Source organism: Terrapene carolina, unplaced genomic scaffold (assembly GCF_002925995.2).
Source record: "Terrapene carolina triunguis isolate 2854851 unplaced genomic scaffold, T_m_triunguis-2.0 Scaffold34021, whole genome shotgun sequence".
In the NCBI taxonomy this organism is placed as follows: Eukaryota; Metazoa; Chordata; order Testudines; family Emydidae; genus Terrapene; species Terrapene triunguis.
Genome location: NW_020698372.1, coordinates 107,175 through 121,626, shown reverse-complemented (window position 1 = coordinate 121,626; position 14,452 = coordinate 107,175). Strand labels below are relative to the sequence as shown.

At 39.2% G+C, this 14,452-nt stretch overlaps 1 protein-coding gene across 4 annotated transcripts in view; it reads right to left on the bottom strand.

Annotated features, from left to right (window-relative positions):
• Positions 1-14,452, bottom strand: part of LOC113409688 (dnaJ homolog subfamily C member 13) — a 101,990-nt gene that overhangs the window by 7,611 nt on the left and 79,927 nt on the right. For 3 of the 4 annotated variants that reach the window (XR_003899993.1, XM_026663860.2, XM_026663862.2), the window contains 13 exons: positions 13,713-13,826; positions 13,214-13,330; positions 12,167-12,344; positions 10,090-10,181; positions 8,796-8,895; positions 8,022-8,096; positions 7,740-7,852; positions 6,522-6,691; positions 5,924-5,966; positions 4,028-4,201; positions 2,800-2,979; positions 1,954-2,094; positions 1,045-1,188 (listed from right to left, as the gene is read on the bottom strand). Coding sequence is in view for 3 of the 4 variants with exons in the window: in XM_026663860.2 (XP_026519645.1) it covers positions 1,045-1,188; positions 1,954-2,094; positions 2,800-2,979; positions 4,028-4,201; positions 5,924-5,966; positions 6,522-6,691; positions 7,740-7,852; positions 8,022-8,096; positions 8,796-8,895; positions 10,090-10,181; positions 12,167-12,344; positions 13,214-13,330; positions 13,713-13,826 (1,641 nt within the window). In the remaining variant the exon portion in view is untranslated. Of the gene's footprint in view, positions 1-1,044; positions 1,189-1,953; positions 2,095-2,799; positions 2,980-4,027; positions 4,202-5,923; positions 5,967-6,521; positions 6,692-7,739; positions 7,853-8,021; positions 8,097-8,795; positions 8,896-10,089; positions 10,182-12,166; positions 12,345-13,213; positions 13,331-13,712; positions 13,827-14,452 lie in introns of those variants that run through there. The other variant, XM_026663864.1, reaches the window with a different exon arrangement.

Here is a 14,452-nt window from a genome sequence, read left to right as displayed (position 1 = left end):
ATCCAAATAGGCATACACAATCCTAACCCAAAACCACAACTATTACACAGGGTAAACAGTTGGTCGCCGTTCGGGTGGGGGTTGAATATACAAGCATGGATATCCCAAGAAGATTTAGTGCTACTGAACAGCTTGAATTTCTTCCTAGTGCTTCTCTTCCCTCACCCATTCAGTTGATCAACAAGGAGAGCAGAAGCAATGGTAGCAGCCTCCTGCCTCATATGCCAGATAGCCTGAGAAGCAGAACTGTTGCATTGCGGCAGAATCAGGACGTCAATCTGAATAGTACTTGACAGTCTTGAACGAGGATGGAAGAAGGACCCAGGACTAACTGAACCAGAGGGATGTATGAACAAGATTCTGATTTTAGTATTGCTGTGGGAGTGGGAACGTACACACTGTCTCAACTGGTCAGAGGAATCTGTGTTACTTGGACAATTTATTTTTTAGGTCTCAACTCTAAAGCATGCTCTGTGCAGAGGAATTTTCAAGAATCCAATTTCAAGCTGCAGTTCTCCAGATACTTTACTCTTTACCCACTGCAGTACAGGCTCCGAGAACACCTGTGCATCAGTCTTGCCTATCTACTTTCAGATGTCATCAGCCTTCCCTGGCACTCTAAGCCTCTCAGACGCTATTTCTATAGGTTTGTCTGGTGGCCTACAAATCTCATCCTCTGCTCCTGATCTTCCCTTCATAGGAAGATATGGATTGACTGACTCATTAAAAGCTGTGAATCTGGGATACTCTGCCACTTAACATAGACCACTAGTTGACACAGCTTAAGCACGTCAATAAAGGTTAGGCTGGGAGACATGCTCTCAGGTGTACTGGCTCAAAACTGTATCTGTCTATATAACGATTAAGCTTTCTCAAGCCCAGCGATTCAGAACATTGTTAGTTAGGGCGACCAGACAGCAAGTGGGAAAAATTGGGACGGGGGTGAGGGGTTATTAGGCGCCTATATAAGAAAAAGCCCCAAAAATCGGGACTGTCCCTATAAAATTGGGACATCTGGTCACCCTATTGTTAGTAAGTACTTACCTGTTCTCCATACTGTAGGCTGCGAGTCATAGACTTCAAGGTTTTAACTATCTGAGCCTTCGTGGCAGATGGGCTTTCCAAATTTTCTAGGCCAACACCTTCAAGCAATTTTAGGAGATACGGAACCAAATCTGCTTTCAAAGCCTACAAAGCAAAATTATTGGAGATACTTAATACTGTGGACTTTGAGAACATTTGAATTGAATGGACTTTTACCAGTGTTTGGTTGCTCACTTCACTCTGCTTTAGAACAGTTGATGCACTAAAGTTTTTTTTTTTTGTCTTTTTGAAATAACAGGATCTCTCTTCTGAAGATCCACAATACTCTGAACTGCTCCATTACACCTACTTCTGAAGACAGGTCAGTACATGTATGCAAACAGCTAAGCTCATGCTGCTGCAGACAAGATAAAAATGCCAGGAAAAAAAGAAAATGCAATGATGTCAATGAAACTCGGAAGACACTAAGCTACTCGGTGACAATTATGAAGTGAGTTGGCAGTTCTGCTCCTGGTCCATATCCTTGAAGCAAGCCCTACGGACACCTTTTTTTCCTACTGTTAGAAGTTAGAGAATGCAAGTCATGAGCTACCCGCTCACCTTAGAAGCTTTACAATAAAGTCTAAGTATGTTGTCCAAAGAGCCTGGGGAAGCCTGTACTGCAGTTCTGAGCTACGGGTGAGGGACTTCAGATTCTAGCTTTATCAAACCAGGACTTTTAATAGTACTAGACCGACAATGGGAAAATAGACAAGTTAATAGGCAAGACAGAAGTGAGCACCATCTAGCACTCTAAAGTAGTCAGTAATCACAGGACACAGTTCTTGCACACCTTCTGAACTAATGCACACCTGAGTGTGAGAAGTATTAGTAAGTACTTATACCATTTCTTTAGAACAGCTTGCTTACTTGGGCTACTAAATCATTCTGCTCCTTTTGAAACATTCGATTAAGTGCTTCACAGGCTAGACCAATCGTATCCAATCGCTTTTTCATTCCATTCATCAAAGGGCCAATGGTCTCAAGTGATGCCATTGCTCGAACACAAAGCTGTACGTAGAGAAGGAAAAGCATTTGTGCTGTATTGTATTTTTAATCTAAAATTCAAATCATGAGTACTATTGTAACTTCTACATCTACTGTGATGGTAGACTGCAGATATCCGACTGTCCCCTTCATATTTTCCTGGAGTTTTACATGTTTCACAATAGTAGCGGCAGGCCCCAACTGTTGCAGCAGACGTTTGCTGGATGCTTTTATCCATAATTAGGATGAATTAAAACCACTTACTAACCAATCAACCACAGTAATACAGCAAACAGAAGAAAAACCCACCTATCGTTAGAAGCTATGTTGGCTTAGTTTTAAGAATGTGGGGGTGAAATACCACGTAGGTAACCAGTATGGCTATTAGGAGAGGTCTCCGAAGATTTATTCGCCACAAAAGTAATTAAGGGCCTGTCTACAGGTTGTGGTAAAGTGCTCCAACATGTTGTGCTCCAATTACCCCGTGTAGACCTTGCTGGCACACTCCAAAAGGTACCTGGCTTGCATTAACACTACATTACCGCAAACTAGTACATTTTAGAGTCCGTCAGCCAGGTCTAAGTGTGGAAGTTAGAGCGCTCTACAAATCGCATCCCTCTAGAGTGCTTTGTTGGGCCAGGTAAACAAGCCCTAAGTTGGTATGAACGTATACGCCATATACACTTAGTATATACATTCCATCTAAAAGAAAAACCTTAAATGTGGTACCTCATTATCAGACAGTGTGTGTATGACACGAACAGCACTTTTAGGAATAGCATTGTTCTTGTGATTTAGAGCCTGGAGAATCTTGGGGAGATGACCAAGTGGTGGGACTTGATCTGCTAGCTGAGGCTGAGTGCTGAAGAGGCACACGGTTGCCGTTGTTACAGTTTCTAATGTTTCCCCCTGTGAAAGCATACAAGTCTTTGCATTAAATTATTAATTTTCCAGGTCAAAATTAGCTAGTACATTAAAGAAACCCAGTGCAAGTACTTGCTGTTTCAGATCTGTGGAAAGTCAGAAGTTACGAAGTATTACAGATACGTATTGATTTCTACAATGATTTAAAGCCAGTACATTTTGGGGGAAGGGGGGTAGAATGCATCTCTACTAACAAAAACCACAAGTTTGCATAAACTCACTGAATACATTGCTTCATTTAAAAAAGTAGAAGTAACTGAGCCAGCATGGGCTTCAGCCTACCTGAGTTCCTCCAGACAGTGTCCAGGGAATTATTAAAAAAATCAAATTTGATACCACTGAACCATTGCCTTCCCTTACAGAGTTTCAAGCACAATTAATGATTTTGCTCATCCTATGAATAAGCTAAAAAATGGATAATTCTTTTTACACTGAGCTGAGTGCTGGGGGAGGCAACCTTGCTCAGCAGTGATGTAACAGGGTCAACAGCAGAAAGGGAGGCCAGTGGCACAAACTGAACATCCATTTCTAACCTGCTCTTAATGTGGCAGTTTATGTTGGCAAGTGCTTCTTTTCCTGTGATTTTTTGTACTGTTAGGTTGAGCTAGACAGGTGCAGTTTTCCTCCAAGCAAGCCATGAAGTTACAGAATGTTTGCGGAACTATCTTGGATTTGCATTCCCCAGTCAATACTGTGAGCTAAAACTCCAATAGGACTTAAAGGAGCAATCAAAAGACAGGGACTCTTGATTGAAGGCATTCAAATTCTAATTGTTTGCTTATTTAGTATTTTTAAAGCGCTTCATCATATCTAAGTGCTTTTGCACAAAAATCAGAAATAAGATTTAAAGCTATTTCTATGTTGGAAAGGAAACTGCTACCACCACTGCAAGCAGAAATACAAGCAGCAAGACAGAAGCAAAGTTAACCAAATGCCAATTAGCATCTTACGTTATTGCTCTGAAACTTGCCCAACTTTGCCCTTACTATATGTTGAACACAATTTTGAAAGCATAGCTACAAAGGCTTCTTACATGGGGGTTATTTTTCTCCAGCAGTTCAGTGAATTTTTCCAACAGTGCAATAAGAAATTCTCTAGGTTTTCGTAGAACCCAGGCCGGCTGGGCAATAAAGATTCTTAAGAAGACTCCCCCTACAGAAAGTTCACCTTCTGCTTCACCATACACCACAGCAAAGTCTTCAGGCAGCTATATAAAATTGGAGAAGAACAGAAGTTACCATATAACTCAGCAACAAGTCACCCCTCTTATCAGGAAAGAGGCAAATCAGTAAAACCTTGCAACCAATTACAGCCATGATTTCACTAAAGTTTTTTCATTAAAGGAGACTCGCATAACACCAGCTTTCTGTTCCCTAAAACACATCCAACATGGAATTGTTCAGCAAAGTTAGCAATACCATAATTTCTTTACAGTAACTTACTGCAGAAACACTAGGTACCTGATTCTTCCCTATATAACAAGATTCTGAACTTGGAAGTACTGTATGGTGAGTGGGCATTTTCAAGTAAATCCATGGGTTCAGCTAGTTGCAGTGAATGCAAACATATTAGTGATGGACACTAATCACAAAAGAAATTAAACAACATGGCTGATGAAGACTGAGTTCTATGTATAGAATTAACTGAGGATAATTTAACGAGCCTGATTTCTTAGTAAATTATCTCAACTTTTATGAAAGACATTCAAATATTTGAAGCTCTACACCAGAACTGGTAGAAAAGTTCCAGTTCAGATTTTTATTGGAACCAACAATTGCAATTTCCTTCTTGTGTGTTTGACAGTTTAAAGGGTGAAACCATACAGCACGTACTCTACAGGGCATGGTGTGTTGTTTATGTTAAGCTATTTCCTAACACTACTCAATTGTCTCCCCTCAGAAAACGCCGTTCTGACAAATTACTAGAATTGCAGTGGCAGTGGAAGAGATTCTAATGTGTTAGTCTGTATCCACAAAAACAATGATGAGTACAGTGGCACCTTAAAGACTAAGATTTATTTGGGCAAAGGCTTTCGTGGGCAAAAACCCACTTTTTCAGATGTAGGGAGTGAAAATTACAGATACAGGCATAAATATACTGGCACATGAAGAGAAGGGAGTTACCTTACAAGTGGAGAACCAGTATTTCTTGGTATTGACACCTCCTCCTCAATTATTGGGAGTGGACCACATCCACTCTGACTGAATTGACCTTGTCAACACTGGTTCTCCTTTGTAAGGTAACTCCCTTCTCTTCATGTGCCAGTATACTTATGCCTGTATCAGTAAGTTTCACTTCATGCACCTGAAGTGGGTTTTTTACAAAATACCCAAATAAATCTGTCAGTCTTTAAGGTGCCACCGGACTCATTTTTAGGACAGATTTACAAATACTTTACCATACATTTAACAATTCAGACTAGTGAGGTGGCATTTACTATACAACCAATTCAATTGGCCCAGACATACATTTTTATGTGATGAAAACCTCAATGGCTTACTAACAACTGGAAAACAGAGTAATTTGCTATGATCATGTAACAGAAGATTTGATTGTTTAGAAAGTCAGCATACTGGGGACCAGTTAAGGTTCTCTGATCACAATTTAGTTTTGAACGTCACTGTTAAGTTTATATCTTATATACGTTTGTAGCCCACCTGTGTTTAAATGCTTCTAGCAAGAGACCAAATTTGTGGGGTTATTTGGAGGATAGATTCAGTAATTCTACAGTGTAACTTGTTTTTTAGATGTTAACTCTAGACTACAGTAATGAGAGAGAGCAGGTGGTTTTTGCTAGAAGCGTGTCGCTGGCATTTTCTACGCCACTGCAGAGAAAAGGAATGCATGTGAAAACAAAGCATGAGCACTTATTACCAATTTCCCTACTGTTTCTCTTGGGGCCCCGAAATATGAACATTTTTGCTTTTACCTTCCAGTTAGTGTCAGGGTTGTCCCTCTGAAGTTTAAAGTGCCTATTATAAAAAAAAAAAACCAAAAAAAAAAGGAATTAGGTGAATTAAAAGACGATCGATCCTAGATACAACAAAACTGGCTCCCATTCAAAATCCCAACCTTCACTCTCCTTATTGGCTCCCCCACTCCCTGTCATGTGTAATGGTTAAGCAAGGGTCACATTCCAAAACTCTACCTTCTTTCCCCCTCACTTTCAATTCTCCCTTCTCAAGTTTGAAACAATGTGACCTGTTGGGCTGAGAGAGCACACAGAACTAAGTGCCTTCCTTTTCTCTGGATCTTCATAGGCAGCAGGTGGCCATCAGGTGGCAGTTACATGCACTGCATTGCTTGGTACTTATTATTCACAGTTGTGCTGAGGCTCTACTCAACCCACGTGCTCCACTGGAAGGCATTGCCTTAATCCTTCTCTACTTTTTAATCAATCAGAACTCAAATTTTGTCACAAATGGATATTTCTGTTAATTAATGAGAATGAACTTAAGGAATCAAACTGCTACACAAGTGTGTCACTTAGCAAATACAGTAGCTATTTACACAGTAAGTCTACATACTCTAGCATCATTTCTCGAACTGTTGTTGATACTCTCTCCCTGGAGAGATCATTCCAGATTAACTCAGGATTTTCATGTGTTCCTTCAAAAATATGAACAGCAGCTTCAGGGTTATCTCTCATGGCATCCATAAAGACTCCAGGCAGAAACTTCATTAGTGTAATTCTAACCTGCAAAAGAAAAGAAAAGCAATCCTCACCATCTTGTAATATCAACCACCATACCAGTTAAACTCAATGGCATCATAAAAGGTCTTCCTATGTAAAGTTTTTTTTTTTTAAATTATGTATTTGTACATGACTATGCCAAAATACTTCTGTCTGATAAGAGAAAGCATCATACAAACTCAATTTCATGTCTATTTCAGTTAATAAGCTATCTGGTATAAAACCCCAACCATTAACTTCATAATGAGAAATGGCATCTCAAATGCAGGCATCTAATGACTAAAAGTCCATTAGAAATCATAAATCTGAGATCACATCTTTGTTATGCTGGTTACTGGTGCTTTTGAGATTTTATACTGAAATCTCACAATTAGAAAGTTATAAAATGACTAATTCATTTCAGTTAAATAAATACAAATTATATATTTTTTCTTTACATAAACATGAAAAAAAAATAGCTGACATTTTTTATATGCAAGTTTGATTTTCAATCTCATCCGCTATTGAGCATCTACCCTTTAGTCTCCTTCCTGAAAAGATGCCTTTTGTCCCTATCAATGACTTTACATACTGGAAAACAGTATTTCCTAAATCCATACCCCTCTAGATCTACCAATGTGATCTATATCTTACCAAGTACTCTTGCCAACACATGAAACATATCTGTTCCATGGAAGCTTCCATGGAACATTGCAATCTAATCACATTACAAAAGGTAAAATGTTTTCAGACAAATACCTAATGTTACTATAACTGAAAGATTAGAGAAACATTCAGTTTTTCTAGCCAGTTTCCCTGTTGTTGTACAATCAGTTTCCCGTGTTTGAGTCTTTCGCAAGCAACAGAGGAGAAAAGCTTAAGAAAACCTTGTGAGCCCACAAAAGCTGTTGGGAGGGGGAGGGGAACTCACAGGTAGGTGTAGTAAACTACATTTAACTCTTCAAAGTTGACTGAATTTTGAGTTGTTCAGTACCTCTTCTTTGATTTCAGGGACACCAAGTCCTTTGTGTGAAAAATAACCTAGCAACTTTTTAAATTCACTCTTGCTCACCTTTGGACCCACTAGCTTATCTGCAGTCATTTTGGCAAAAAGCTCTGCTGTCTGGGTTCGGACCTGTGGATGTGTTGAATTGCAGAACATATCTAATAAGTAGATTAAAGCACCTGTTTGGAAAAACAGGGGGAAAAAGTTTAGGTTTTTCCAAATCACAGCAGCCACTAGTTATACACTGCTCTCAGTATCAGAGCTAAATCTCACACCACCGTGTCTGCAACAGTTTTGATCTTCATTTTGTACAAGTCTATTTTATCAGCCATTCAGAGAATACTGTACCTTTTGCCATGGCCTCTTTAATTATTTTTGTACTAGATGTCAAGGCATAGAGCGTTTCAAGAACAAGCTGCCGACCTGTCAAGATTAAACAGAAATATGAGAGAAACTATGACTGCTGTTATGATCAGTTCTTCCATACAAGATTTATTGGACTGAGCACTATGAAGAACAGAACACTACAGTTCTGGTGTTAAGCCAACCAAGGAGTTTTTCCTCCCAAAGAACTGGTTCCTGGAAAGCATAATAATGAGTAAAAAATGAAGCCTACCTAATGAGAATTTGAAAGAAAGGATTTGAAACTAAGTACAAGTTAGAGATAGCAGGCTTAGAGTCCTGACTAAATTCCAGTTAGGCAAGTATGTTCCATCGATCTAAAATTTACTTTATAAAGTTCATAGCAAAGGTGTCGTTCAGGTGAAGACCAACAAGTTGAAACTACAAAAATTGAAATATTGCACAATTTATAGATTTTAGAATTGTAGAGATAAGTATTCAATTTATAAAGTGAATGTCAAAGAGGTGTTAATTGTATGATTCCCAAAATGAAAAGCTGGAAATCTAAGTGCTTAAGAGGTGTGTTTGAGCTGAACCAAAGGTTAAGTGCATAAAATGGGTATCCAGGTCATGCATATTACAACATTAAGGATCCCCTCAGGATCAGGTTACAAGTTCAGCTACTTGCATTCCAAATCATTAACTTTTCCCAAGTTTGTTTGTTTTTTTTCCCCCCCCCACACAAAAAAAACTTTCTACAAGCAACTGCCCAGTACATACTTGAAGGCAGAGAATGCAGGAGGGCCAGTAAGTTGGAAAGAATCATTGCCTCGGCAATATTGTTAACACATTCCTGGTTACAAGTCACTATGTTCACCACCTGCAAAATATCAAAAGCATGAATCATTAGAAAAAAGTAAATTTCCTGGCAAATGGCTAGAACAGTGGTTTCCAAACTTGTTCCACCTCTTATGCAGGGGAATGCCGCTGGCGGGCCAGGCCAGTTTGTTTACCTGCCACGTCCGCAGGTTCGGCCGATCGCGGCTCCCACTGGCCGCGGTTTGCTGCACCAGGCCAATGGGAGCTGCTGGAAGCGGCGAGGGCCGAGGGACGAACAGGCCAGTGGGAGCCGTGATCGGCCGAACCTGCGGACGCGGCAGGTAAACAAACCGGTCCGGCCCGCCAGGGGCTTTCCCTGTACAAGCGGCGGAACAAGTTTGGGAACCACTGGGCTAGATTATACATTTAAGCCACTTTTGGCTAAGAAATGCAGTATTGTATCAGGTAAATTCTCTTGAGGCAGTATGGTCCAGTCCATGGGGCACTGGATTAGGACTCAAGAAATATAGCTCTGCAACTGATGTGCTGTATGACCTTGGTCAAATAACTTCGCTTCTGTACCAGTTTTCCTTCCCATACTTTGTCAGGAGTATTTAGCTTACTCTTCAAGGCAGGGTCTACCCTACTATGTGTATGCACAACATCTAGCACAATGGGACCACTCCACCCCCCTGTCTCGGTCAGCACTTCTAAGCACTACTGCAGCACAGTAGTCTCCAGTGTGTGCAATAAACCTAGATTCAAAACCCAATGTTGAAATTTTACAAGGACATGTACAATGAAGGTGTTAATTCCTAAAAATACATATGTTAAAGTTTTTGGCTATGGTTAAACTAGCCTAAATTAATATATTATATATATAAAAGCGCTAAAACCATTGAGAAAACAGATTCAAGAGCTATTTGGTAGCTGTTTGATAAACAAATGTTAGAAACGGATAATTTTTTCTAGTATATCCTAAAACAGTCCGCATTCAAATGTACACCCAATGTTCAGGAACTACCATATGAAGCGGTAAGCTTGGAATGAGGTCAAGATTTTAAACAGGAGCAAGTTATGACTGATATTTGACAGATTTTAACAGAACAGTTTCTATCTGCAAATTAAAAAATTGCAATTTCTTAACCTAGCCTGGTGTACCTGGCTCATCTATGCAACAAACTACATTCAGCATCCATGTGATTGGATACTGTGGGTTGGGAAAACAAAAATATTGCTTAAGCAATGTTTTTACCTCTAAAGCCAACTGCTGCACTTGACCAGCTCCATGGACACGCAGAAGAGAGAATATCAGCTTAAAGTGACCTATGCATTCACACTCAGAACCTATAAAGGAGGAATAAGTTATTTTACCATTGGAAAGAACACTTACCGGAGAGCTTCCCAATCAATGTTATACACAGTATAAATTACTTTAAAAGACTGTCCTTGTGTTTGTAAAATGGAGTCCTGGTCCATAACCAGGACTCCTAGCTACTGCAATACAAATAAGTAACCACGCATAAAATATCTGAAAAAGCTGCCTGCAAGTCCAATTGTGAAAGCACCAAGCCAACTGAAAAATAGCTATATCAAAGAAAGGGGATCAGTATAGGTTTTGCCCCATTAGAATGGCACTATTGGAAAACCAAGTACTGAGTAGATAAAAAAAAATAGGATGTATAGTTTCAAGTTTGCAGGAACTGGCGAGCACCTGCCAAACACGATAAGTCAGTTAAAATCAAATACATTTTAACTGATAGATAGTTCGAACTGTTTTCCAGACATTTAGCTATTTCCGCTCTTTTGCTGTTACAAAGTTAGTCCATTTTTACAGAGTTAACATACATTTGACACTAATGTTCAGTCTCTATTTCAAACACTTTCATGCCAATCCTACCCCGTGATCTTCTCTGCAAGAACTTGCTGCCTGTCAACTGCAGAACTGCTAACATGACGACCTTCAGTGTTGTAAGAATTAAATTTAGAGAGCACTTAGTTCTAATCTTTTCCAAAGTGAGCTTTCACTACTTGTAGGGACATGACCAACATTATAGTCACATTTCTGCTTCCAGTGTTACTTGTAATGTATGAGATTACTACTTTCAGTTACAGTAGTTTCCTGTATTCTTCCTGTTTATTTTGTGCATTTGACAGCTCTTCAGTTTTGGGACTGCCCACTCTTCCTTAAAGAAAAGGCCCTTAAAGTCAGCAACAGAAGAGCCAAAAAACCCACCTTTGTTTTTAAAATAGATACTTTTAAATATTTTTAAATTCCTTTAGCAAAATTTTTTCTTTAAGTTAGCATTGACAGTAACCCCCCTTTGAAGGAACACAGAGAAACAGTTTCACTTTAGACACATTAATTTTTATCTTCAGTTTCAGTCTGCAATTGTCAGAGAACCTGATTAGAACCCAGGTTGTTCTGGAAAGACTTAAAAAAAAACCCCATCACACAACCTTTAAATGAAAGCTCAGCTTGATTACACAGAACGTAGTATGTAGTAGTTCACCAAAACTCCCATCCCCTCTTTGGCCCCTTCAGAATAGCCTATTCTGCGGATAGAACTTTACTAACAAAAGCAGTCATTTTTCTCTACTTCTGAATAGGTCTAGGCTGCATCCCCACCACTCCAAGAAAACTTCAGTGTTGTAGTATTATTGCACATCCAAAGACATGAATTAAGAATTTCTAATAAAAGTTTTCCTCTAGGAATAGTTTCCATAAAACTAAATTAAAAATTTAGCAATCCAGTGTGTTTGAAGAGTGTCTTCCCTCAAAATACTAAAACATTTTCTACCATCCCTGGGGTTCCATCCTTTAAACAGAGCTATGCTAGGACACATTTTTTATTTTGTTGTTGTTTTTTTAAAGTGGGTTGGTTTTCAATAAACCTTTGAACACAGTACAATAACTCTGCAAAATGATCCTGATATTTCACAACACTAGGCACGTGTATTCACACCCCTTTTTACCATAGTGACTAAAAAAAACTGAAGAGATTTTACTCACTTGGCAAAAAAATTGCTCTCCTTGGAGAAGTGGTTAAGCAGATTTCTGTAGGACTGATGTACCAACAAAACACCTTCTCAATGAAATTCACTATTTTCCTAGCAAAGAATTCTATCAATGCTGCTGTTAAACTATTTAAAGATCTGTTAAAAGTATTCCAGAAATACTCCTTTTAAGACAACTAGCTAGCCAGCAGCATGAATCTCTACAGCTTGGCAACAAGTGCAGGTTTAGTGCTAGAGTCATATCTAAAATAAATCTATAATAAGGTCATTTTCAAGGTGCTGCTTATTGATTAATTCAATGTGTTTAAGTTTACCTGGGTTGTGTTTTATGACATTTCTCAGAGCCTCCAATGCCATTTCAACCCTCCGTAACCGGTCTCCATGTTGATCAGACTCTACTTTCCCAGTCTGTGTGATAGCCATTAACGTGTGAAGGTACTGTGCCTGTGAGCCAATGTAATCCAAAAGGCTTGCAGCAAAAGCTTTTGGAAACTTGAAATAATGAAGAGATCAGTAAGTGTACATAAGAATCTTTATAAATTATTTCAAAAACATGTACAAAGCATTCTGCACTAGAAGTATTGAACTGCATTGTACAGCAAGCTCATACCTAAGGAATATATGGTCAAAAGCCATTTTCAAATTCAGTAAAGTGGTGATGCTCAGCTTTTCCATACCAGAACCTCCCCTTCCACCAGTGCATGATCTAGCTAGGATTCCTTTCCAATTTAGCAGAAGGTTCTGACCCTTAGTGGATAACTATTGTATATTCACACCAGTCTTATTGTAATGCCTATTTTTCCTCTTCTGACATGATAGTTCTACAGTTTAACTACAGGTAAAAGCTGTTAAGAGTTTGATGATGTGACCAAGCATCACCATCTTTGTTGAGAAAGCAAAACTAATAGCTTAAGAGAGAAGAGTGTGGACTACTCAAGCTCTTCTAAGGAAGTATTTAGCCATTTAAAATTGTGTCAAAATGCCCGTGCGCCAAATTCTGACCAAACCCATGCTTTTCTTTGCCAGTGAGAATTTCAATTTGATTCTTGTCTCTCCTTTTAATTGGGAGATAAACAAGATGATACATCCTAAGCAAATGGAAATGCTTAAGATCATAGTCTACACTAGAACGCTGAGATACCCTGAGAAGTTAACAGGAGCTACAGATGCCCCAACTTTAGAGGCATATTTCTAATGGTACTGTGCTGAAGCTTGTGTGTAAAATTTCCTGGGCAGTGTTAACTCTTGATACCCTTCAAAATGCTATTTGGAATGGGAGTTTGGCTTAAATTCACAAAGTAAGTACCATTTGAAAGACCAGCTTGAGGTTTCTTCACAAATAGCAAAATTAACAATCTCACCTCTAGCTGAAAAGTAGGGACTTCATTGTAAACTCTAACAAAAATCTCTCCCACAATAAGTTCTTTTGCATGGTCACTGAAGACAAATTCAGATCCAAAGCTTTTGTCACAATCACCCTTTAAGAAAAAAAATTATGCTTTGTTAAATATATTTACAAAATGACCTACCATATACAGAAAAACATTTTATAGAGGTATGGAAAAGAGTTAACTGCTGAGACTCCATTATTTCCAATGGAAACACAAACAAGGCAAAAGCAACAGCGCAAGACTTCATACAAATGTGTTTTAAGTTTGTAAAATAAAGCAGTGAGAGCAAAAGTATCTGAGAAGTTGGCCAATGTAAGGTTTCCCTCAGTGGCTGGATAATTAAAACTGCATGAGTAGATTTTTCCTGAGCTTTAAAAAGCTTCCTATAATGTGAGCATACCAGATTATTTAAGGCAACCTAGAGAAAGGCCTCTATCAAACGTTTTTTTTTTTTTTAGAAGTGCCTCACTCTTTTTATCATGCTTTCTTGTTCAGATTCCAGGAATTCAAGAAGTTCAGCTCTTGTCCCATTGTTCCAGATCAAGTAGGGGCTCTCTGTGTTGCTGTTGAGCATCTTCAGAATCTAGGAGACAGCATAAAGAATTTAGGCAAATAAGTGGGTTTAACAATTCTACACAAAAAAGCAAATTCAGAGTTTTAACACTGTTCCAAGAAGAGAGATCATTGGGGGGGGGGGGAAGGGGGAAGAGGGAGAGAGAGGGAGGAGGGGAGGACTATGGCCTTTGTGAAGATCTGGTTCAGATTATGTGGCCCATTGGCTAGATCTTGGATTTCAGGAGTAGGCTTAAGGCCAAAATTTTTCAGATATGATTTTTTTTTGGCTGGTTTTGCATGCATAGTTTTTCCATCTCTTCTTCCTACTCCACACATGCCAGAAACTAAACAGCAGCAGCTCCCCCATGCAGCCACAATTGGAAGCAGGACACCTTCATAGCCTATGCTGTAGCTCCTTCCCTTGGACCTGTGTTTGGGCTTCAGTATTACTCCCTAGCCTGCAAATGCTTCCTTTCCCTTCCATACCGTTGTTTGAAGTCACCCTCCTCCCCTCACCTTCTTCATCCCTATGCTCTCCTCTTCATGCTCTTTTCCAACCCCGTCCCCACACACACATTTCAGGAGATGACCCCGACAACCTCATAATTGTACTTTACACTGTCCTCTGCCTGTTCCAGCTCCAAATAAGCTTAC